This window comes from Cydia amplana, chromosome 19 (assembly GCF_948474715.1).
Source record: "Cydia amplana chromosome 19, ilCydAmpl1.1, whole genome shotgun sequence".
In the NCBI taxonomy this organism is placed as follows: Eukaryota; Metazoa; Arthropoda; class Insecta; order Lepidoptera; family Tortricidae; genus Cydia; species Cydia amplana.
The window spans coordinates 2,094,389-2,121,353 of NC_086087.1; the positions used below are offsets into that span (position 1 = coordinate 2,094,389).

At 41.3% G+C, this 26,965-nt stretch overlaps 2 protein-coding genes across 2 annotated transcripts; one reads left to right on the forward strand and one right to left on the reverse strand.

Annotated features, from left to right (window-relative positions):
- The first annotated feature begins 829 nt into the window (after positions 1 to 829).
- Positions 830 to 7,413, forward strand: LOC134657097 (collagenase-like). Its single transcript, XM_063512650.1, has 8 exons — positions 830 to 877; positions 1,278 to 1,332; positions 1,642 to 1,801; positions 3,300 to 3,466; positions 3,731 to 3,838; positions 4,835 to 4,983; positions 5,568 to 5,676; positions 7,292 to 7,413. Exons 1-8 carry the CDS (start codon positions 830 to 832, stop codon positions 7,411 to 7,413), a joined length of 918 nt encoding a protein of 305 aa, XP_063368720.1.
- A 2,524-nt stretch (positions 7,414 to 9,937) lies between these two features.
- Positions 9,938 to 22,973, reverse strand: LOC134657293 (hsp70-binding protein 1-like). Its single transcript, XM_063512875.1, has 7 exons — positions 22,687 to 22,973; positions 22,498 to 22,578; positions 22,010 to 22,202; positions 19,563 to 19,781; positions 18,299 to 18,454; positions 10,791 to 10,952; positions 9,938 to 10,098 (listed from the first exon to the last, which is right to left on the reverse strand). The coding sequence occupies exons 1-7, from the start codon at positions 22,801 to 22,803 to the stop codon at positions 9,956 to 9,958; spliced, it is 1,071 nt and encodes a 356-aa protein (XP_063368945.1). The 5' UTR covers positions 22,804 to 22,973; the 3' UTR covers positions 9,938 to 9,955.
- Positions 22,974 to 26,965: the final 3,992 nt, after the last annotated feature.

Below are 26,965 nucleotides of genomic sequence, written 5' to 3' on the forward strand. Positions count from 1 at the left end.
TTTATCGGAACCGAAAGCGGAACCAGATGTTTTAAATTTAGTTTATCGGAACCAGAAGCGGAATCGGAACCGAAAACGGAACCGGAACCAGAACCGGAGCCTGAGTCAGTACTATCAGTAGGTATACATTACATAACACAACACATATGAATAGGTACTTTAAATTCAAAAACACGGATATACCAGAACATCTAATTACTGCAGCACGTGGCAAGCGGGGCTATGAGCGAATGACTGGTATAAACCTGTTTGTTTTTGATGTACATCGCTCATGTCCCGCTGCCGCGCTAAGCATTGACATCCGATATAACTTCCGTTTCAAAAGTAACGGAACCGGAACAGAAACGGATGTGTAATACCAAACGGAAGTTCCGACTTAACGGAAACGGAGCTCCGTAACATCCCTGCTTCAAATCAAACCCCCTTACCCCCGCTCAAGGGCTACGGCCGGGGAATTTTGATATTTTCACCTCCTAAGGAGTCCAAACAAAGTTACTAAGTTAAAAATGTGTCCTAAGCATTTGCTCCCTAGGGAAATCCCTCTATACCTTTTCGTTGCCTGACCTAAATGTAGTCAATATGATGGGTGCTGATGCTGAAGGGGCGGCTACAGGGTCTGGGCCTAGGGCGGCAAAGACTGCAAATCCGCCACTGTTGACAGGACAAGCTATGATGGCCCCATCTGCTAAATACTTCGACCGGCCAACCCCATTGGCATTAGTCTACAAGTTAGGCAACGCCGCGGGTAAACACTAATATGTGATAAGTCTGTGTTAATGAGAGATAGCGCTACTCACCGGTTCAATCACTTCCGCGAGTTGAACGAAGGATGGCGGCTGCGTATCTTCTAGTTTTGTTTATCTTTGGGGTGGTTCAGGTAATCATTTAATCCTTAATTAATTAATATTAATCAAGAATTATTTTCTGCCGTCATTTTAAAAGTTTCGGGTCTTTCAATCCCGGCCGAATGCGCGTACGGTGTGGGGATATAGAACCAAAAAAAAAGAAATAACTAACTCTAACTGTTCTATTCAAAAGTTTTATATAGCTGGCCAACCAAATCTTGTCAGTAAAAAAAGGCGCGAAATTCAAATTTTCTATTGGACGCAATCCCTTCGCGCCTACATTCTTCAAATTTGCCGCCTTTTTGTACTGACAAGATCTGGTTGACCAAGTATAACTTTTATTTTCTTTATTTCATATATCTTACTTATACTTACTTTTTATCGTCATAATGCGCTACACTACGTTTTATTTACATGCCTTTACATTTACAGAGTGAACCTCTCCAAAGAGATAATGAGCCCGCTATCATCGAAGACTTGCGAATGGGTAAGAGTGGGGTTGGCAACTGCCTAAGGTTTGCATAGATGGCGCCATCATAGCTTGCCCCTTTTTCTATGAGATTATCAGATTAGGCAAGGGCTGGCATCCGGGACATTAAAAAAACTAAAATTTTACACAATTCTAGGGACTGACAGGGCAAGCTTATGATGGCGCCATCTGCTAAATACTTCGACTGGCCAACCCCATAGTTAAGGGTCACCCCACCCACCCTAGCGTATTTTGAGCGTCGGTATTTTTTCTTTATCTATAGCTTTTGTCCCCTTTTTTGTGTGATATTACAATACCGTTTTTAAGGTAACGGCGGCCGCGTTGTGGCCGGCTGGGAAGCCAAAGACGGCCAGATCCCGCATCAGATCAGCCTGCGCATGGTCAGCAACATCGGCGCCGTATCCTCTTGCGGAGGTTCCATCATCCACCATGAGTGGGTCATCACTGCCGCCCACTGCGTCGCCAAGTAAGTAACCTGACAACCTAGCAACCTAGGCAACCTTTTCTATCAATATTTAAATCTATCACCATAGACTTATGGTGAGCAATGTCGGTGCCGTGTCCCCAGATATACACGGTGGCCCTAGCCATTGGACAAAACCGAATTGATACATATGATTAGGGTATTTAGAACCAGTATACAAAGTATCACAACAACCGGTGTAGTGGTTACAATTGACAAATTACGATTTTTTATATCTTAGATACTAAGTTAATTTCTTAAGAACGCTTTGGATCGCTGCTGCCTGCGCCTGCACCTACTTTTTAATAGTCACCTGCCCTAGTAGCACGGTCGCATTTTTTCGTTTGTCACCATACCTGTCACGTTCTAACAAGTATGTAAGTGCGAAAGTGACGGGCATAGTGATAGTCGATAAAAATGGAACCGTGCTGAGCCCGCTGATCTGCTCAGTGCGTTGATTAGATATAGGTACAGTCACGCACTTTAATAGTTGAGCCATTTTAGGTTCAAGCTAAGTTGGTTGTCAATACTAACGGTATGAAATGTCCAATGTAAAGTAAACCCTAAATAGCTCAACAATTAAAGTTCGTGACTGTTGCCTATATACAATTGTAAATTATTGAATATTATTCAGAATAAGGACCTTAGCTGTTTTGTATCTCATCATCATATCAGCCTTTTATCGCCCACTGCTGAGTGCTGAGCATAGGCTCTTCGAGTACGCCACTTATCCCGGTCCTGAGCCAATCTCATCCAGAAGTGACCCGCAATCTTCCGAATATCGTCCACACAACGAGCCAATAGACGCCTGCAGGCACTCCTTTTGTACCCCTACACTACCTTTAAATTATTAGATTAGAATTTTAATTTGAAATTTTGGTAGGTACAATCGCCATCAGATATATCGGAGCGGCCAAGATGTTCACAATATCTGAACACGCACTCTAACGCCCTAACAATAAAGGCGTGTTCAGATATTTGTGAACGCCTTGGCCGCTCCGATATATCTGATGGCGACTGTATACCTATTACTTTTTTTTATATAACTTTAATACAATGTACCTATTTTTCGTCTGTTGCCGATAGGGTTGCCAGATCAAAAGGCGCTGTTATCGGGAAAAAATATAAATTTTTCGGGATTTTGGGCCTTAAGTCGGGAAAATGAACCATTCAAATTAAATTAATTGTATTAAAAACAACGATATTTTACATTATTGGCACTAAGTCAGCTGCTCTGCCCAATCTCGCCACGCGCGCCCCGTGTGCGCGCTGACGGGCTCGACGCGGGTCGCTGGTTCGCTCGACGACAGTTCAGAACTTGAAATTATTGTTTTATAACGTGATGCTGTTTTTCGGGACAATCTTCACTTTGTCGGGAATCGGGAACACATGCTAAAAATCGGGAGAATTCCGCCGAATCCCGACCATCTGGCAACCCTAGTTGCCGATTGCCCCTAAATCTTATTTTAGACGTACTCTTGATCGTACTGTACCCCCACAGCCGTATATCCTTCGTGATCCGCCTTGGGCTGACCAACCTCACCCGCCCAGAGTACGTCGTGGAGACGTCCCGTAAATACATCCACCCCAAATACAATGAGCTCAGTGCTGGAGTGCAGACGGATGACATCGCACTGTTGGGGCTGGAACACAGCATCCCTTACGGAGGTGAGTCAAGAAGATAATAGACACTGACATATGTAGTTTTATTAATTTCCGCTACCCAAAGGTTGTCTGGAAGAGATCGCTTTTTAGCGATAAGACCGCCTGTTGTTTACCTCTGCTATTTTTGTAACGTTTTCTTTTATTGAGGTGTGCAATAAAGAGTATTTTCATCAACAAGTCTTGTTTATTAATCGCAGAATAATAATAAAAATAGCTTTCTTTTCTGATAGATCAAGGGCACACACTAATACAGATCTTCTTTAACAGAGTTCATCCAGCCCTGTCGCCTGCAGAACAGCGAGAAGAAGAACAACGCATACACCGGAGTAGTGCTCACCGTCAGCGGCTACGGCAGAAATGAGGATCCCATCAACGGTTAGTTGCATTAATACAGGTCCTCTAACAGAGTTCATCCAGCCCTGTCGCCTGCAGAACAGCGAGAAGAGCAACGTATACACCGGAGTAGTGCTCACCGTTAGCGGTTACGGCAGAAATGAGGATCCCATCAACGGTTAGTTGCAATCTTGTTGCAATTTCAATCTCACAGCACATGAGCTCCAAGGAATTGTAAGGAAAGGAATTTTACCCCCCCCCCCCCCCCCCCCCACACACACTTCTACATCCATCCAGCTTTTGTCACAGAATAGAATATAATATAAAAATATTTATTCAGGCAACACATCATTACATTACAAAATAACAAAACAATAAACATGTGACATTACATAACAAAAATGTGAAACGAGAAGTATACAAAACATCAGTCAAAACACAGATAAAGATGTGAGGCTGAAATGGTCTCCACTCAGCAATGCAGTTAGCACGACTTAGCGTTGCCAACGGCGCTGGTTTTCTATGGAGCCAGCGAGGTGTGCAGTGCAGGACAGCATACTGCGCGACTTGTACGTCAGTAGTAATAGTAGTTTATGAGTGAGATAAGATAATTAAAGAGTACAGTACCGTCTCATCCAATACTTCCAATAGTGCTCTTCCGTATACATAAGTATAACAATGAAGAATATTGAGGAATTACTCCCCACGGACTGGTATGGGCAGCTGCCCCTCCCCCCTCCCTGGAGCTCAAATTTTACATACAATGTATGCCCCTTCCATAGGTCTCCGGAGTCCCCGGGGGGGGGGGGGGGGAGTTCACAGGCTACGCCCATGTCTTAGAACACTCTTTCATATGCATGGCCTATTATATAATAAAAAAAAACATAAACCTGCCTCTGATGAACCGCATCAAAATCCGTTGCATAGTTTTAAAGATCTAACTAAGCATACATAGGGACAGACAGCTGGGAGCGACTTTGTTTTATACTATGTAGTGATGATAATACTACATTGGTCCTATAAAATTCCGGTTACCAGGTGGTGTGGCCTCTGAGATCCTCCTCTGGGTGCACCTGCGAGGCATCTCCAACGAGGAGTGCAAGCAGTGGTACAGCACCAGCACCGTCGTCCAGGACCAAACCATCTGCGCCGAATACTATAACGATACCGCACAGTCTTCCTGCCAGGTTAGTGTTTCCATAACTCTAAATATGTTCATGTTCAGCCCCGTCTCCATATCGCGCGGCAAACCATCGAACATTGGCTCGCGCGGCAGCCGCGCGCAATGGATACCGGGTTGGCTCGCCGGGGCTTTCCTCGCGTTGTCCCGGCATTTTGCCACGATTATTAGCTCGAGTCTACGTCTATAGGCTTAGCACGAGTGCAGCGCGACAGTGTCACGCGCGCGAGATTCCCACCTGTTCCCTCGTTGTTACCCTTTTCTTGTGGAGAGACGAGAAGTGTACCTACATGTGGCGCTCTCTCGTGCTAAACCTAATACTGTAAAGACAAAACACGTCTTCACAGTAGATAGGCTTGTGTTTCGGCCGAGGCAAGTCTACACAAACCTGCCTCGCGCGGGAATTTATTCGCGAGGCAGCCCGTTCAGTGTAATGCCTAATAATGTTGAAAAATTAAGATTAAAATTGAAATTGCTTTTTAAAAATTTCTCGAGGCAGAGGTGTAGGGTTAGAGCCGGTATAGCTTTATTTGACGTTCATAAACGCATTGTAATATGCCTGCTTGAATAATAAACTACCTTTACCTACAGGGTGACAGCGGCGGTCCCCTGACGGAAGTGGACTTGGACGGCAAGCCGACCATGGTGGGCATCGTTAGCTTCGGCTCCACGGCTGGCTGCAACAGCCCCTTCCCCTCTGGTAAGCAGCTTCAAACCATTATTCTCGTCTTAAACTTAAAAGAATTTTTCACCTCAGCAGCTCGAACAAGGGTACTTTGCTACTTAAAAACAGTGAGCAAAATCGCATTTTGGTCACTGAGTGAGACAAAATGAGCAAAATGCGATTTTGCTCACTGTTTTTAAGTAGCAAAGTACCCTTGTTCGAGCTGCTGAGGTGAAAACTTAATTGTTGGTATATATTAAGAAAACATGAGTGAATAGGTAAGTGATGAAGAAGGAATACATTTTTCGGGTTCTCTAATATGTTCTCACTGCTGAGGTGAAAAGTTTTGTGAACTACACGAGATCAAAGTTATTTACATCTCGTGCGCTTTTGAGTCCCTTACTACGCTACTTTCGCTTGCACGGGACTCAAAATAAGCACTCGAAGAAATATCAAACTTTGATCTCTTGTTGTACAAATAACTATTGTACGTTGATCCGCTACTTGACTGTCTATGATACCGGCGGTCATTGTAGTGAGGGTGTTAAGTGAAATAACCTTTTTTTGTTTGGTTAAAGCATGAAAAAAAATTTTCATGTGTAATTTTTGTTTTTTATTGATTGTCAAAATTCAACTGCTTGGTTTTTCTACTCGTACATACAAAAAATATGACGATAAAGACTATTTAATGCAGATTTTAAAAACATAACTTTTACTTGCCACTGTGCGAGTAGACCACAGAACGAGCCGCGAAAAGAAAGAAAAATGCCGCGCGAAGCAGCTCGGTCTGTATAGAGACGTGCCTCGGCCGCGTTGCCTCGGGTGTAGCACCGACTTTCTCGCGAGGCGGCTCGTTAGTACCTATATGCTTGGAGGATATAACCAAAGCCTTGTCTGTAATTTCCTGTAAAACAGTCTGCCGATTTTTCGGGGGAGGGGCACGTCAAATGTAGGTATACGTAACGTAAAAATAGCTATGTCAGATAAAAGTGAGACTATACATTGTGTATGACCATTGGCCGCCTATTTTCGACATAGGGGAACGCCTGTTAACCGTTTCGATGCGGATGGCACGACGCGTGTCATCAATGTTTTTAACGTGTGGCGTATGACACAATAGGCGTGCCATCCGCAAGGAATACTGGAATCGCCGCCACAGTCAAGTTTTCTAAAATGGAACACGCAACGAAACCCTTAACACATTCACTACCAGACAAAAAACGGCGCACTAACCGGTCGTCTATAGCTGCGTATAAAACAACCCGCCCAGCGGGTTGTCCGGCATCTGAGCAAAGTTTACGAGCGCCCACCAGGTGGGTTCCTGGTAGTGAATGTGTTAATGGGTACTCCTATGGGTACTGTTGGGATTATACTAAGCAACTTTACTATGGGACCAACCCCGAAATCGCGAAAAAAAATTTGGCTGTTTCATACATTTTGGCTGGTCCATTTTTCTATGGAAGGGTACATTTTTTTCGCGATTTTGGGGTTGGTCCCATATTTGGACCACCCTGTATGTGTGGACCCGCCTACTCGCACAGTGGCATTGACCGCCGACATCATAGCCAGTGGCGGATCAATGTACGCATTTTTTCGTGCTCCGCGTCCTTACTATAAAGCAACCCTCGCTAATGATTTACTTCATTTTCAGCGTACGTCCGTCCCGGCCACTACCATGACTGGTTCTACGAGATAACTGGCATCAACTTCGACTGGTCCAGCTCAGACCTGAAGCCTTCATACAAACCCATACAGTTGTCCGTTGAAGTCTAAAACGTACATAAAAATAATTGGGAGACTTTTCAATAAAGAGAAATTTTAATTATTTCGAGTTGTTTAATTTAGTTTCATCATAAATGTAGAATTTACAGATTTTCTTCCTATACATCCTTGGTCGGAAAAAGAAAACAAAACGTTCCCACAATTTTTCCAGGATTCTATCATCAGATCCTGACGCGATGTTAATGAGACCAACTGTAAATAAAGGACGCTTATCACAAGGAATTTCGTAGATTGATCCGCTAGTTGCTATCTCTATTGCACGCGCATAATTCAATCAATCTTTGGGTAATATGGCTCCATCGATACTGTCGATGATTTGGCCAAATTCAAAGTGGAAACGTGGGATCGAATTGATATTATTTGTAAAAAAAACTTTAGCCAGTGTACGGTATAAAAGTATAAAATTATGGCCTCTAGGGCTCTAGCCAGCCACGGTTAGAGGTAAAAATACTAACTGCTCTAGAGCAGCGGTCGGCAACCTGCGGCCCGCGAGCCTCCCTGGCTATTTTGTATGTAATATTGACAAACGACAATGTCTGATAAAGTCATAAATATTAACAAAGTGCGGCCCGCGTCAACTTCGTTAACTACTATGTGGCCCTTGGCTGCTAAAAGGTTGCCGACCGCTGCTCTAGAGCACGACGTTGTTCGGTAGTTGGGTTATGAGCTCTTGTAAGGTGATAGCTGTGGCCTATTTTATAAAGTTACAATTTACAAGCGGAAGTCTCGTTCTAACACATAGGGTTAGAAAGAGACTTCCGCTTGTAAATTGTAACTTGTAGCTTTATATAATAGGCCACTGGAGTTTAAGGACCCGCGTGGGCTACCCGGCGTTGACGCCAGAATGGTGGTTAAACGCGTTTCATGATTAATTAGGGTTCCGTAGCCAAATGGCAAAAAACGGAACCCTTATAGATTCGTCATGTCTGTCTGTCTGTCTGTCCGTCTGTCTGTCCGTCCGTATGTCACAGCCACTTTTTTCCGAAACTATAAGAACTATACTGTTGAAACTTGGTAAGTAGATGTATTCTGTGAACCGCATTAAGCCGCATTTGGCCGCTTTTTCATTATCTGCACACTTCCACATCAGTTTACTGCATAACACACTATCAATGTTACACTTTAAACAACATTAATAGGCAAAAACCAAAGAAATGAATTACGAGGCGATGTTACCAAAATGGCGGTCGACGAATAACCCTCACGCGCATATTTACATGATTACTCCGCTCGCAGTGACATTGACAGCCGGCATAATGAGCGCGACAGCAATATAATTACGCGCGTGCGGTAGAGATGGTAACAGCCAGTTCAGTGTACGAAATTCCGCGTGCTAAGCATCCTTTCTTTAGTTATAAAAAATAAAAATATATTATGTATTTTTAATCGGTCCAGCCGTCTTCTTCGAACATACATAAAAGCCATACTCTCCTCTAAGGGGCACTTGCAACATTAACTAACCCGGGGTTAACCTGTTAAACCTGGAGTTATAGTTTGCCGATTTCTAACAGGCCCCGAACGGGTTATCCTTTGTCTATTGTTAAGTGAAACCGCACGTGCTACCTGCCTAAAAAAATGGTTGGGCCGTTTTTACCGGTTATTGACTTTATGGAGATCGCAATAAGGTTCAAAATGAACTAATGCTGTGTGTGGTCCAATTGACTCGCCGGCACTCAGTACTACGGTTACTGAGTGCCGGCGAGTCGAACGCTACAGAACCAGTCTAAAATGTGTCATCGAGATGCGTAATAAAGGCGCGTTATCGGAGAGCGCACCTACACTGGTTTGTTGAGCGTTGGACTAGCCCGCGCTCAGGTGCCAATAGGGATGATGACACATGTTGAATTTTATAACAAAATCTAGTAAAGTAGATAGCAAACGAGCAATTTATCACAATAAAGAGGATATTAAAATAAAATATTGAAAAATTACAAAAATACAGGACCTGAAAGTATCAAAATTAAAGTTTTTTTTAACTTCCAAAAACTATACCATATACCAAAAAATATACCAGAGGGTACCATTCGATTCCTTACATTCCATCCAAAAAAATATTGTATAGCAACTATATACATAAACGCAATATTTCACCGACAAAAACGCAATTTTCTTGTTTTGTCCATACTACAAGATGGGCTCCCAGAGACCTTGACGTCACGTTCCCTTGTCGTTTTGTATAGGGCGTTTCGCGAGTGAAGTGCGACTGTCGGCCTTTGACTGCAATTTCTGGCTTTTGTGTTACTTTAATGCAATGGGTCCCATATAGACATCTGATCCTAAAAACAAACCCGATCGATTGATACCATAAATGAAAATTAGTCATGTAGCCTATTAGAATAAATAAGACCCTTTTTTGCAGGTAAGTAGCACGTGCGGTTTTACTTAACAATAGACAAAGGATTCGCCGTCGGGGCCTGTTAGAAATCGACAAACTATACCATAGTTACCAGTACTATTTGACACTGGGTTAACCGGTTAACCCCGGGTTAGTGGGATGGAGCAAATGGCGCTAAGAGCCGGTGATGTCTATCCCCTATCTGTCAGCTTCCTCGTTGGCTGTCACCACGTCTGGTCTGTTCAGGAACACCTTGCAGAGGATCTCTTGGCAATAGTCCACCTCTTCTCTGAACGTGTCGTCTTTCAGGTCGGGGTGTTTCAGGTGCCTTTCTAGGATGCCTGAAAAATGACTGAAATTATATATATTGATGTAGACTAAGTGCACTACACTACGCCAGCATATAGTGATGATAATGAATCGATTATTTATTTATTTTATTTTATTTATTTAGAAGTTTAATTCAGGCAACAAGGCCCATATTACAAATACCTTACAGACTAACATACATATGTATTTTATAGACTTAAAACTAAACAATATTATGAAAGCACTGGTGGCCTAGCGGTAAGAGCGTGCGACTTTCAATCCGGAGGTCGCGGGTTCAAACCCCGGCTCGTACAGTCACCTGCAATAATATGCTACTTTTCGAAGGCCGCAAAAATATGTGACACGCTCTTATGGTTCTACAAATAAGATCGTGTCAGATTTTTATGCGGCCTTCGTTGTGTAATATATTATTGCAGGTGACTACCAATGAGTTTTTCGGGGCTTATATGTACGAAATATCATTTGATATTTACCAGTTGCTTTTCGGTGAAGGAAAACATCTCGAGGAAACCGGACTAATCCCAATAAGGCCTAGTTTCCCCTCAGGGTTGAAAGGTCGCTTTCCTAAAAAGTAGTGCCTACGTCAATTCTTGGGATTAGTTGTCAAGCGGATCCCAGGCTCCCTGATGATGCATCCCTGCCCGCTGACAGTTGTTCTGCTAGTGTCTTCACCAGGTTCAACTAGACGAATGGATGATCATACCTTTAAGCCCTAAGCCAGGGTCCCTGCACTGAGCTAGAACCCTCTCATCCAAGTCAGCCAGAAGAGTGAGTAATGTGTTCAGGAGATGTTCTGATGACGCATCCCTGCCCGCTGACAGTTGTTCTGCTAGTGTCTTCACCAGGTTTAGCTGGACGAATTTTTCTGAAAAAGTTATTTTTATTATGAAAAATATTCTTGGTGTGGTGAAAAATTTTGTGTTTCACTCGGGGGCAAATTTTGTTTAACCCTCGTGCTTTGAAACCCTCGCAACGCTCAAGATTCCATTTTTCGAACCACGAGCGTAGCGGTGGTTCAATTTTGGAATCTTTCGCTTGCTCGGGTACCATAGCACGAGCGGTTAAACAACAACTTTGCCCCTTTGCTTTGTAAAACAAATAACTATAGGCCCCGTGCATGAACTATAGGGGGCAGCACAGGAGCCGTCAGATTTTTGACGCGAGGCGTAAATGTGTCGTTTATGCTTCCGATGTAGCCCACAAGATGGCAGGACCTAATATGCACAAGGAAACATACCGACGAGAACGGGAGATGGTAGCACTTGCTTTGGCAATGTACATGTGCACATATGTTTCCTATTCAACCCACAAGATGGCAGACCCTCCAACGCGCACAGTCCCTATTGTTGTTAGGTCTACTTGAACAAAGTTTAAATAATAAATAAATAAATAAATATCAGGGGACATCTTACACAGATCAACCTAGCCCCAAACTAAGCAAAGCTTGTACTATGGGTGCTAGGCGACGATATACATACTTATATAGATAAATACATACTTATATACATAGAAAACATCCATGACTCCGGAACAAATATTAGTGTTCATCACACAAATAAATGCCCTTACCGGGTGTTTAATCGAGAAATCGAAATGGAAATAATATTAAGTGGACTGTATGAATTTACATTAAAGACGAAAAATTTATCTGCTATCAAATTCACGAGAAATAAAAATTTAGAACAGTGCACAATCACATACCTTTATGTTAATGATGGTGAAGGTTCGCGCTGGTTCAGGCTCGCTCACCGAGGGTTCCAAGGCGGCGGAGAACGTGCGGGCCCGGCTTACCGTTACCTTAACCTGGAATGCCTCCCTGCAAGGCCTGCCACTCATCCACGCGTACACAATGCAATTGGCACTTATCTAAATTACTTCGAAAGCACAAATCTGACAGAAAGTTGGCTTTACAATAGTTATTCCACAATTTTAACTTGGAGCAACGTACGTTCAGTCGTCCAATTAGAAAGTTAATGGCTGCCGGAAATGGTTAGTGTAGTGGCTAACCCTACCGGATGTCAAAAACTAATAGAGATGTCACCCAAAACCGATATTCATACGAAAGTTGAACATCCCGCTCACCTAAATATGGAATATTTACACTATAAATAACGTTGGAATGCGACAGAAAGCTTAATGCTAAAATACTATGCTAAGTGGTAATACAAGTACATGTAAGATTAATTTGAAAGTGGTAAAGGACACAGCTTTACGACTGGTCTCCTGTACTGACCAGTGGCTGTCTGGACTGTGACCACTCTACACACACCGTCAACTCCAGGGTGTAGAGCAACGATGCGCCCAAGAGGCCATTTTAGAGGACTTGTCTGTTCATTGATCAAAAGAACCAAGGAACCGACGACAATTTTAGTGGTTACCTTATTCCACTTCGTTCTTTGTTGCAAAGTATGGACGTACTCAGCGTGCCATCTACGCCAGAAATCTTGATGCATTTTTTGTATCATTTTCCAACGATGGCAAACACTTATTTTTTGGTCAACAAAATTTTCCTCGGGAACAATCGACAAGGGTTCCAGGGTCAAAAAATGACCTGGGGTTAGGGCCGAGAGATCAATCGGATCCGAGCTAAGAGGTGTCAATGGCCGAGAATTCAGCAAAGATTCAACCTGTGTCAGAATTGTATAAAATTCCTCAAAGGTCAATCTCTGATTACCGACAACTCTAGCGAGGTGAGTTTTGACTGAGCGAATCCCAGCTTCAGCAAGACCGTTGAAATGCGGACTACCTGGTGGGTTGAATGAAAATTTAATTTCTTGTGCATCAGCGGCACTTTTCATGAGTGAACCAAGGTAGTTACTTGCTCCGACAAAATTTCGACCCTGATCCGAAACGATGTTACTGCACCGACCACGACGAGCGACAAATCGTTTGAGAACACAGAGAAAAGCTTCCGTCGACAGCTCTGAAGCAAGCTCTATATGAATAGCCTTGGTACTCGTGCAGACAAAGACACAGATGTAGCCCTTGTAAGTCCTTGCACCGCGGCCACGCCCGAAGGCGATATCGAAAGGTCCTCCATAATCGATGGCGACACTCGAAAAAGGTTTTATTTGCGAGATACGATACGAAGGCAAATTTCCCATAAGCGGCGCAGATGCCGGAGAAGGATTAGCGCGAAAGCATTTCACGCAACCTCCAATTACTGCCTGAATCGCCCGCTTTGGCGACAAAATCCAAAATGATTGCGTAATCAAATTTTGTAAAGTTTGGGCACCTGGATGTAAAAATCTTTTATGATATTCGTCAATTATTAAAACTGTTAGACGGTGGGAGCGGGGCAATAATATAGGATGTTTAATCGAAAATTTGATAGGAGCATTTGCCAAGCGACCGCCCACCCTGACAATACCCGCACTGTCAATAAATAATGAAAGCTTGCGCAAACATTTTGGCAATGAGTTCAAACGACCCTCCCTCAAGTGATTGATCTCTATACTGAACGAAGTGAGCTGCACATGTTTTACTAAAAACATGAGAGCTGCAGTCGTCTCAGAGGACTGTAGAGACCCGACGACCTTCTCGTCCTTAGACGACCGTAAAAACCGGAAACAGTAAGCTAACACACGCTTTAGAGTGAAAAGCGAGGAGAACCTGTTTAGGACTTCGTCAGTTAAAGTAGGGTCGCTTGTAACGACTAAACTACAAATACGTTGTTCTTCAACGACACTATCGTTGTTTGGAGTATCCAAGGACGAGCAAGGCCAATCCTTTTCCTCCTTCCATAGCCAAGACGGGCCCTTCCACCAAATATCACACTCTACCAAATCTCCGGGCAGTAATCCCCTAGATCCTACATCAGCGGGGTTGTGGTGTGTACTGACGTGACGCCAGCGATCAGGAGCAACAATATCTTGGATATGGCTTACTCGATTAGCAACGAAAGTCTTCCAGCGCGATGGACACGACTGGATCCAAGCCAAAGTTACGCTGGAATCTGACCATGCGAATATCTCCTGGAAAACATGTAGAGGTTTTAATGCCTCTTGGACGGACTGCATCAGGTCTGCCAGCAACATGGCAGCCTGCAGTTCCAATCGAGGAATAGATAATTTACGCAAAGGCGCGACTTTAGATTTTGCACAGCAGAACTCAACAAATGTAGAGCCCTCTGTGGTGATGATACGACAGAAAACGACAGCAGCGTAACCACGCTCCGAGGCATCACAAAATCCATGCAATTGCAACGATAAAAACGAATGAATGATACGACGAGGAATGACAACTGATTTTAATGACGAAAGTTGATCTTTAAATTTCATCCATTCTGAGGCAATTGCTTCTGGCACATCGTCATCCCATTGAACCCCAGATGACCACAAAACCTGTATTAAATATTTAGCATGGAACGTGACAGGACATAAAAATCCTAACGGGTCATAGACTCGCGCTATGTTTTACAGAATTATACGTTTAGTACATCTTTCATCACGTGGTGATGCAACCTCAAATTGGAACGAGTCTGTTTGTGGACGCCAAGACAATCCTAATATTTTAAGCGATAAATCCGAGAGTTCATCGAAATGTTTAAAATCACTCGAGTATAATTCAGAGGATGGAAGATCAGCGATAAATTCTTTATGATTGGAGGTCCATTTTCTCAAATGAAACCCACCCGACGACAAAATTTCAGAGAGGTCTGATCTAATTTTTAAAGCCTGTTCAATGGAGTCGGCGCCTGTAGCAACATCGTCGACATAGATGTCTCTACCAAGCACTCGCGACCCTTCCGGGTAGGAGGCAGCAGTATCTTCAGCTAGCTGCGCTATAGTTCGCAGAGCTTGATATGGAGCCGATTTTACACCGTAGGTTACTGTCCGCAGCCTATAATCCTTTATTGGGCCATCAGTCGAAGGACGCCAAAGAATCCGCTGATAATCTGCGTCCTCTTGCGACACGAGTATTTGACGATACATAGCTTTGATGTCACCCGTGAAAACTATTTTATGCCACCGAAATCTAGTTAGGACATCAAAAATGTTAGTTTGCAACTTAGGCCCTGCCAAGAGTGTATCATTGAGCGAAATTCCATTGCTGTCACGACAGCTTCCGTCAAAAACGGCCCTTAGAGGTGTCGTGACAGATTCTGGCCGCAAAACAGCATGATGTGGTATGTAATTAAATTTCCCGACACTAGAGGGAGGTGGCTCTACTTGCTCCATGTGACCGCTGGTCTCATACTCCTCCATAAATGAAGCATAAGCTTTACGAAAATCCGCATGCGTAGCTAGCTTGCGTTCTAACGAGAAAAGTCTTCGCATTGCAATTTCACGAGTATGCGAAAATGTGGGCTTATTCGTAGGATCGACAAACGACAAGGGTACCTCGAATCGGCCTTCACTCGTGCGACAAGATTTTGCAAGGAAGGTATCTTCACATAGTTGATCCTCTTTCGACAAAACAGGTTTACTAGGACTACTAATATTTTCCAACTCCCAGAACCTTTTTAGAGAATCATCCAACGACAACGACAAATTTGATTGTGAAGCATTCGACACGAAAAAACAATCCTTCCGACAACTTGTGAAGGATTGTGCATGACAATCATAACAATCACCCATCACCAGCCAACCAAAGACAGAGTTGACCCCTGCGGGTTGACCCGCCTCACCTTTCACTAATCCAGGTTGAAGTGCTGAGACCATCAGACCCACATTCATCAAAATATCTATAGGTCCTGGCTGACCAAATTGAGGATCGGCTAGGTCCAGATCCTTTAGGTGAGTCCACGTTGAAGTATCCAGTTCAACATGCGGCATATCCAAACAAATATTTGATAACACAAAGGCCTCGAACGAAAATTTATTGTTTCCTTTTGAAGGCAATACTTCACACACAACAGACCCAAGTGGGGCTGTTGATATGCTTTCAATACCATTGACAGATCGGTTACACTTAGCTATCGATAACCCAAGGCGGTCTGCACAACTCTTGGTTATGAAGTTACAAGCCGAAGCACAATCAAAAAGAATCCGAACGGGCACCAACTGTCCCGTGCAATCCCTAACATGAGCAAGGGCAGTAGAAAAGACTACTTGAGTATCATGAGTATACACCGATAATGTTGTCAACTGCGATGTAGGCTTTGAACCTTGACCACCTTCATCAACCTTTTCAAAGTGAAGTAATGGGTTGTGACGATAACTACATTTATCACAGCGAACAGTTGACTTACAATGCTTCATACTATGGGATGGCTTAAGGCACACAATACACAGTTTATTCTCTTTCACCTTGGAAAATCTATCAGTTGGCTTTAATTCTAGAAAACTGGGACATTTTCCCAGCTCATGGCCAGCAACCGCGCATACTGGACAATTTAACACAGTTGCTGAGGGCACAAGAAGTGAAGATTTATTTTTACTTTTATTACCACTTGACACAGCCCTAGCGTCCGCCACCTCCAAGGCACGGATCTGTTTCTCGACAAATTCTTGCAAATTTTCAAATTGAGGGATCTCGTTTGAGTTGAACTCAAGTAGGAAAGCCTCCCGTGTTGACTTATCTAATTTTCCCCATAATAAATGAAAGAGCATAAAGTTTTTGTCCGGTAAACCAAATCTGTCTAATACTTGTAACGTTTCTTTAAATATACGATTTAATTTTTCTAATTCAACTGCAGATTTAGATTTGACCTGATCGCAATGCAACATTTTTTCATAATAACCAAAAGCTATCTGTCGTTTCCTGTCATAATAATCATGCAGCGCATTGTAAGCGTCAATGTAACTTTCGTCCGAAATTGGGTAGTTCTTAATTAAATCTAATGCCTTACCTTGACATGATGTCAGCAGGTAATGGAGCTTTTCAATATTCGAAATGTTTCGTTTATGAATTAATGAATCAAACAATTCTTTAAATGACAACCAATTATGTAATTGACCGTCAAACGGTTTAATAACAATTTTAGGTAACTTGGCCGAATTGTTTTCACTTTTGAATAGTTTATGATCATTTTCATAACATGTTTTTATGGCAGGAACCAGTTTCCGTAACCTGGTCAAAACTGACTTTAATTTTTGTTCGAAATCGACAGTAACCGAAAACTCCGCATCCATGTCTTTCGTTTTGAGCATAATTGCCTTTTGAGCGCGATGAAAATCATTAATTATAGGATTTAAATCACTTTCACAATAACCTTCTAGATTTACAGAGTCATACAACAATTCTATCCGCATGACCGCGTAACTCCGCTCGACCATATCCATGTCCACATCTCTATTGTTTGCGTCACTGTCCGAAACCATTTTTCACGCAATAACCACTGTTTTTATCGAAAATACAACGAAAAAACGAAACGAAAAGCAAAAACAATGTTATTGTCGCGTACTTTGACAGTTGACACAAGTGACAGTGACAGTTATCCGAATTGTTGCCACATGCACGAGACTACGATACGACCGAATGGATGAGCGGAATGAATGTTGCCAACTAAAATTCTACTATTTTCTACTACTAAAGCCACTTCCTGTCAGCCATTAACCGAACTGAGAAAAATAAAGTTTACCCACAAGTTTATTACAAAAATATTACGACACGACAAATATGATATTTTAATTTAAAAATAGGTAACTTTTCAATGAATCCGGCCGAAGGAACAATGTTTAATCGAGAAATCGAAATGGAATAATATTAAGTGGACTGTATGAATTTACATTAAAGACGAAAATTTCTTTGCTATCAAATATTTCAGTATATCGAATTCACGAGAAATAACAACTTAGAACAGTGCACAATCACATACCTTTACGTTAATGATGGTGAAGGTTCGCGCTGGTTCAGGCTCGCTTCCCGAGGATTCCAAGGTGGCGGACAACGTGCGAGCTCGGCTTACCGTACCTTAACCTGGAATACCTCCCTGCAAGGCCTGCCACTTATCCACGCGCACAATGCAATTGGCACTTCTCTAAATTACTCCGAAAATACAGAATCTGACCGAAAGTTGGCTTTACAATAGTTTTTTCACAATTTTAACTTGGAGCAACGTACTTTCAGTCGTCCAATTAGAAAGTTAATGGCTGCCGGAAATGGTTAGTGTAGTGGCTAACCCTACCGGATGTCAAAAACTAATAGAGATGTCACCCAAAACCGATATTCATACGAAAGTTGAACACCGGGATTCGAACCCAGGACCATCGGCTTAGCAGGCAGGGTCACTACCCACTAGGCTAGGTCGTCAAGTTTGGTACTAACCTCTGGCCTCTGGGTAGTGGTCGCACAGGTGCCGGGCCAGCAGGGTGGCTTTAGTTCTGGCTCGCACGTCCGTGGCCCCGCACACGGTGGTTATAGTGTCGCAGCCACCTTGGGAAAGCAGCTCTCGGCAAGAGGGTGGGTATTCCCGACATGCACCTGACACAACAAATAAGTAATGTTATGTGTGTTTCTGTTTATCACATAAAACTATGTGGCTTTCCATTAGAGAAGGGACCTTATGCTTGAAGTGCAATAAGGTCCTTATTGTACATTGAACACAAGGACCCTTCTCCAGGGTTCAAAATTATCCAGATAATTATAGTCTTTGATAATTAGGTATCGCGATAACTATCCGATAAATATCGGATAATTATCCCAGGTATGGATGGTGCTATATTTATTTTCTTTGAAAATAATACAAAGAATAATATCGCATTTTATACATTTTAGGTAATTATCAAATCGAATATTCTCTAAAGTTGTATTGTTTTGAGAAGGCCAGTAATTCCAGGCGTATGGGATATGCTATGCGACTTTCATACAATACAATACAAATACTCTTTATTGCACACCTCATTACAGAAAACAATACAAAGAATACAGAAAAGAAGAGGTTAAACAACAGGCGGTCTTATCGCTAAAAAGCGATCTCTTCCAGACAACCTTTATTTTAATATATAATATGTTATTCAAGCATAGTTCTGTTAATAAGAGACACAGTGAACCAGGATAGCACACAGTGAACCATACTTACAAGAGATAGCAGCCACACACTTCGCCAGCGCTTCACCGCGCTCTGTCCTCGCTAAAGCCAGCAACACATTGAGAAGGCCACTCTCTAGCGCCCGGGACTGGCAGAACGGGTTGTTCTGGCACAGTTCTGCTTATAAGACACACAGTGAACCAGGACAGCACACAGTGAAACATACTTACAAGATATAGCAGCCACACACTTTGCCAGCGCTTCACCGCGCTCTGTCCTCACTAAAGCCAGCAACACATTGAGAAGGCCACTCTCCAACGCCCGGGACTGGCAGAACGGGTTGTTCTGGCACAGTTCTGCTTATAAGACACACAGTGAACCAGATGCACACAGTGAACCATACTCACAAGAGATAGCAGCCAGACACTTCGCCAGCGCTTCACCGCGCTCTGTCCTCGCTAAAGCCAGCAACACATTGAGAAGGCCACTCTCCAGCGCCCGGGACTGGCAGAACGGGTTGTTCTGGCATAGTTCTGTTAAGACACAGTGAACCATACTTACAAGAGATAGCAGCCACACACTTCGCCAGCGCTTCACCGCGCTCTGTCCTCGCTAAAGCCAGTAACACATTGAGCAGCCCGCTTTCCAGCGCCCGGGACTGGCAGAATGGGTTGTTCTGGCACAGCTCTGCCAGTATGCCGCTGGCTCGGGCGCGGATTTCCTCGTTCTCGCTGCCGTAGCAGACGGGGAAGACGGAGAAACCGCCTAGTTTGTAGAAATCTGGAAAGATGGTTGTTGGTGTGGTTGTAAAATTACTAAAATTAATGTATTTTTAGTATCAATATGGTATCAGAGAAGGGGTATGATAATAAGGTATGCCCTATTACCATACCATTTCTTGCAAGGGTATGCCCTTTTTACAGTACCATAGACACAAGAAAATTAGACTAAGCTAGCGCCACTTGCATCATCCCACTAATTTGGGGTTAAGCGGTTAAACCGTTAACCCAGTGTCAAATTGAACTGGTAACCATTGTAACTCCAGGTTTAACCGGTTAACTCCGGATGCTTATGGAACCTACCAATAGCAATCTAGGGATTATTCTCTTTTGATCCTACTAGGCAAAGAAAATGTCCTAAGGTTTATTTCCATGTGTTTTTAGGGTTCCGTAGCCAAATGGCAAAAAACGGAACCCTTATAGATTCGTCATGTCTGTCTGTCCGTCTGTCTGTCCGTCTGTCTGTCCGTCCGTATGTCACAGCCACTTTTCTCCGAAACTATAAGAACTATACTGTTGAAACTTGGTAAGTAGATGTATTCTGTGAACCGCATTAAGATTTTCACACAAAAATAGAAAAAAAACAATAAATTTTTGGGGTTCCCCATACTTCGAACTGAAACTCAAAATTTTTTTTTTCATTAAACCCATACGTGTGGGGTATCTATGGATAGGTCTTCAAAAATGATATTGAGGTTTCTAATATCATTTTTTTCTAAACTGAATAGTTTGCGCGAGAGACACTTCCAAAGTGGTAAAATGTGTGTCCCCCCCCCCCCCTAACTTCTAAAATAAGAGAATGATAAAACTAAAAAAAATATATGATGTACATTACCATGTAAACTTCCACCGAAAATTGGTTTGAACGAGATCTAGCAAGTAGTTTTTTTTTAATACGTCATAAATCGCCTAAATACGGAACCCTTCATGGGCGAGTCCGACTCGCACTTGGCCGCTTTTTTTCTCCATATAAACATAGCAAATGAACAGTACAAAAAATGTAACAGTTACAATTTTTTATAAGTATTGAAAAAGACATGAAATTGATGGTATTCTGATTCATCATGAAAGTATATTGAAAAACCACCAGTCATATTGAGAATACATTTTATCCTCCTAAGGTCCAAGGTCCTACCTATAGTACCTACTCAGTTTGATGTAATTCAAACCATGTTAAATTAAAACAGAGTCCCTTTTGCTTTGTATTGTTCAATTTTCAAACACAAAATCAACTCTTATTTTAGTATCAATATGGTATCAGAGAAGGGGTATATAAGGTATGCCTTATTACCATACCATTTCTGGCAAGGGTATGCCCTTTTTACAGTACCATAGACACAAGAAAATTAGACTAAGCTAGCGCCACTTGCATCATCCCACTAATTTGGGGTTAAGCGGTTAAACCGTTAACCCAGTGTCAAATTGATCTGGTAACCATTGTAACTCCAGGTTTAACCGGTTAACTCCGGATGCTTATGGAACCTACCAATAGCAATCTAGGGATTATTCTCTTTTGATCCTACTAGGCAAAGAAAATGTCCTAAGGTTTATTTCCATGTGTTTTTTTCTCCATATAAACATAGCAAATGAACAGTACAAAAAATGTAACAGTTACAATTTTTTATAAGTATTGAAAAAGACATGAAATTGATTCATCATGAAAGTATATTGAAAAACCACCAGTCATATTGGGAATACATTTTATCCTCCTAAGGTCCAAGGTCCTACCTATAGTACCTACTCAGTTCGATGTAATTCAAACCATGTTAAATTAAAACAGAGTCCCTTTTGCTTTGTATTGTTCAATTTTCAAACAACGCAAAATCAACTCTTATTTCCTACAATTTAGGGCCACCCCACATCTAGCGTCTTTCGAGCGTCGGCATCTCGTCGGCGTCTACAACTCTATGGCGCTGCTCGACGCAACGTCGACGCAACGTCGACGCGACGTCGACGCAACTGCGCAGCGACGTCATTTTCCATAGCGCTGACCGACGCCGACGCTTGAAAGACGCCAGATGTGGGGTGGCCCTTAGGTTCCAATTTCAGTGGCAAATTTTGGATGTTTCGTTTGTATGGCTGGGCCTTAGAACCTTCTAAAGTCTATTTTTTTATTCGGTAGACTAAAATGACATTTCATAGTTTGAAATTACACATGATGTTCATACTATGAAATGTCATTTCAGTCTACCGAATAAAAAAATAGACTTTAAGTATGCTGAAACTTACCATTAGCAGTGTCAATATCATCAATGAAGTCCATGACGCTAGTGAAGGCCTGGCTGATCTCATCGGGCAGCGGCTGCCCCATCTGAACACTGTGGATCTTGTCTGAGTCTGACAGTACAGCTATGGCATCTTGTAGCACCTTCGCCACGTCCACCGTGAGGCTTTTGAGGACTTCTTCTAAGAAACGCTTGCGCTGGAATAATTAGATTTTTAATAATAAATGTATTTTGATAATCACTTAAATTTTTCGCATTTTGAACCTTGTATTCCAAGAGAGATATTTTATGTTTAAAGTGTGAATTTTAATGAATTTGCACTGTCATTAAGTTTTTTTTACCTAAAAATTAAAGTTTTTTTGTTAGCATATAGGACTAGTTCGTACATGTTTTGTGATCGTCACGAATAAAAATCTTTTATCTTTATCTATTTAAAAACCCCATACCACAATTACTCAAAAAAATCTTCAAGTAGAGTTTATAATAACTTACCTCTTCATCCATAGGACCCAACTCCGAATTGCCTGGGGCATCTTCAGCCTTTGTTGCTTCCATAGCAAACCTGAGGAGACCCTGAAATAAGCATTAAACATACTATTATTACACGACCACAAACATGATCACACGCTAGTGTTTAAAAAGGTGTTAAAAATCTGTTTATTATTTTAATTCAATACTTGCCTGTAAATTCCGTGGCTGCCGAGGTTGCTCCGCCATACGATGAACATCCTCACTCCTGCTGGGAAACGTTAGGGCTCCAGCAATAGGATTGTTACCGCCAGGATTATTCGAAGCCATGTTTTAGATGATAACAACTTATTTGAGGTTAATGAATCAGTCAAACTTGTAGTTATTGTGCCACTAGTTACTATGGAATATGGTGTGGGTATATATCGTTTGGAATGATTCACAAAAGCTGATGTAAATTCTAGAAATCGCTGTGTTCTTTAGAGTTCTGGAAGCAGTACCGTAACGTCCGTAACCGTACTCTAGTTTAGTTTAAAAGTGTCAAAGTCAAAACTCAGCTGTCAAATTGACATGACATAGTGTTTGGTCCAAATTAAACTAACTGCTCCAAATAAAGTGCTTGTTATATTTATAGTTGGTCAAACCAAATTGTCAATAAATAAGAACAAAAAAAACTATACTCATCCTTTTCTTTTGGGTGCTAATACTAGTGTAAGAGAAAGATAGTACGATTCACTCTGTCTATGTTTGAAATGAGACAGTCCTTTGGCAAACTAAAAGTCATTTGTGTTTCTATAGTTTGTCAAAGGACTGTCGTATTTCAAACATAGACAGAGAGAATCATACTAACTTCGTCATACACTAGTACTAGCGCCCTAAAGAAAAGGATTAGTATAGTTTATTTTGTTCCTATTTACTGAGAAATTGGTTTGACCAACTATATAAAATTATATTTATAGTTGGTCAAACCAATTTGTCAGTCAGTAAGAACCAGGAAAACAATACTCATCCTTTTCTTTTGGGTACTAGTACTAGTGTAAGACGAAGTTAGTATGATTCTCTCTGCCTATGTTTGAAGGGCAAGCTATGATGGTGCCATCTGCTAAATACTTCGAACGGCCAACCTCATTGTATGAACTTCCCATTATTACGGTAATGGCGGTTTTTATCACTCCTCATCTATTATAAGTAAATGACCCAATTACACATTCGTTTTAATTTTGGAACGGTTTCAAATTACAGTTAAAATGTTTAATTAATCAGTTTTATAACACATTGCGTGGCTAACACGAATTACCTCGCCGGCGTGCTAGCATAACGCGCTATTGACTTCGTTCCTTCGTTCGAGACTGACATTTGTCACGGAAGGAAAACTACCCTCATTCCTATTTAGTATTATGGTAACGGCACCAATCATGAGATGTTTAAAAAAAAATGTGGAGTAAGTATTTTCAGGCGTGGCTCACTCACAGTAATAACATATACTAATCTAAGCTATGGCTCACTCCGCGATTTCGTCGCTTTGCTACAGGTACAGGTAGCTAAAAGTACATCCGTTCCACACCAATTTTGGTGGCTATAGCCATAACCCGCGCGTGGCGCTGTCGCCACCTAGCGGCCATATCTGTGCTGATCGTAACAGACGCGTTTTGTTAGAGAGTGAGTCTTCTGAACCTAGTACTATTATTTATTCTGTGGTATTTTCTATATTTTTAATATTTCAATGTAAAATTTCTACCGCTTTAAAAATAAACTGAAACTGGGTATAGGTATGAGTACCTAACAAGAAGTATTAGTTAGAAAGTGCAATGTAGAAAATTTAGAAAATGTATAAGAATGATAATAATTAGTAAGAAGTAATAATAAGCAAACTGTGATATTGTGAACTAAGTACCTAATTTTTGCTACACCCTTTCCAGGGTCCCTGTATGTAACATCTATACAATGGTATGCAAATAAAGATCTCTATCTATATTATTATATGTATATTTATATATAATATAATTTTGATATATATTTATTTATAATAGTATTAAATATTATTTGTTCCCGTCGTCCACAACGTGTCCTGCACTGCATGCTGTCCCGCACACTCCGCTGGCTCCACAGAAAACCAGCGCCGTTGGCCACGCTAGTCGTGCCAGCTGCATTGCTGAGTGGAGACCATTTCGGCTTCACATCTTTATACTATATCCGCTGATTTGTTTATCTTTGCCTTGTATCTGCAATGTGTTTTGTTTGTATTGATGTGTTGTCTGAATAAATGATTTCTATTCTATTCTATTCTATTCTATCTCTAAAAAAAACATAGTTAAAAGCAAACAAAAATTCTAGTGAAACGTTAAATTACATATTTGCATTATGCATATTATTTTGTTATCTAGAGATTTTTATTTGCATATAGGTATTTTTGATACCCATACCCTGGTTTGGTAATTAATAAATATAATTACATATAAAAACAAACTACATAGATTGCAAAAATCACGTCGGCTTATAAAACACATCTATAGGTAACTAGGTACCCATACATCTGTATTATTTATCACAATCTAATCCCAAGATAGCGATAACATATCTTTAGCTCTTGCAACGTTCAAAACAACAACCAAAGTGGCCGGACCGTCACTCTGATACATAACAACGCTTAAATATATTCATTTTAGTCCAAAAATACTTGGAGAGAGAGTTTGAAGTTTGAACGATTAAATTGGTAAGTGGTATTATTATTAAACTAATTTTGTGTTGCGTCTAGAGTAAATTATCAACTTTAAATTAAATCTAGATGTAAGTAATACTATATCTAGATTATTTCCAATGCCTTCATTTAGGTCAAGGCAGCTTATAATTTTCATATTATTATTTAGATGTAATTCGCTTAGTTATTATTTCAGTGATTGTATATTTGACGTGTAATGTATGTGTATACATTATTAATAATAAATATGAATATATCATTGTCAGATTTTGAGTAGCCAACCTTATACTTACAGTCAATATTATTAGCGTTTTCAAATAGCTTTACCTACAGACAAAATTATATTTTTCTACTCCAGCACTTAAATGTGTCAATTAAATGACTGACAGTGATATCTAAAGCAATGTCATTTGAATGCTTTGTCTATAGGCTCATAAGATGACTGCTAGCAGTCATCTTATGAGTATAATACAACTGCTTTATTTTTTTAAAAGATACAAGTTCCGATCATCTTGATTGAAAGAGGTATGTTTTCATTTACAATAATAACTCTTTTTTTTTTTAAATAATAACTCTTTTTTTTTTAAATAATAACTCTTTTTTTTAATAATAACTCTTTTTTTTTTTTTTTTTTTTTGCTGCAGCTGTCATAGAAAAAGTAATGTATGCAACAGCTCATAATTGGTTCTTAAAATTCTCGGGTCTTTTTTTACAAAACTCGACTACGTCTCGTTTTGTAACTTCGACCCTTGAATTTTAAGAACCCTTATTATATCACTGTTGCATAAACTACTATTCTATATGAATGTAAAATCAATAAGAATGTTGTTGGCAAATAGTTTTGGCGTTGGGAGCCTGGTTTCCGACAGTATAGGAAACGCTTTATACTCTAATCTAACCATAGAGAAAAAAGTAAGGATAAAGTGTCATCACATCACTATCCGTTTTCTTACCAAAACATTTATCATTGGGTACTGCTTCTCGACAATAGATGTCGCGACGAACGAAAAGTACTTAATGCTCAACAATTTTCAGCTAATATCATAACTGGAACTCTATTTTCAACTCCTTCTGCTTGTACCTAATATTACCTAGTTGTAAATTGTTTTAGCAATACATTTTTAGGGTTCCGTACCCAAAGGGTAAAACGGGACCCTATTACTAAGACTCCGCTGTCCGTCCGTCCGTCCGTCCGTCCGTCTGTCACCAGGCTGTATCTCACGAACCGTGATAGCTAGACAGTTGAAATTTTCACAGATGATGTATTTCTGTTGCCGCTATAACAACAAATACTAAAAACAGAATAAAATAAAGATTTAAGTGAGGCTCCCATACAACAAACGTGATTTTTGACCGAAGTTAAGCAACGTCGGGCGGGGTCAGTACTTGGATGGGTGACCGTTTTTTTGCTTGTTTTTTTTGCTTGTTTTGCTCTATTTTTTGTTGATGGTGCGGAACCCTCCGTGCGCGAGTCCGACTCGCACTTGGCCGGTTTTTCGTTAGTTGCGACACTTGTGACATCTAGTGTCACATCGCAGTACTGATAAATCCACTACTTGACGCTAGATGTCGACTACGAAATAACCCTCGTTTTGGTAAGAAAACTGATATATGGAGTTCGCACTCTATCCTTATTTCTCTAAATAAGACCTACGGGCGAACCTTCATTTATCAAATACCTACCGTAACTTTCTCCCTCGTAATTTCAGCAATGGCGCCCCGGGAAGAGATCATATCGCCACCGCCAGAGCGCGCCCCAGTACAAACGGTGCCCCGCCCCCCGGCCCCCGGGCG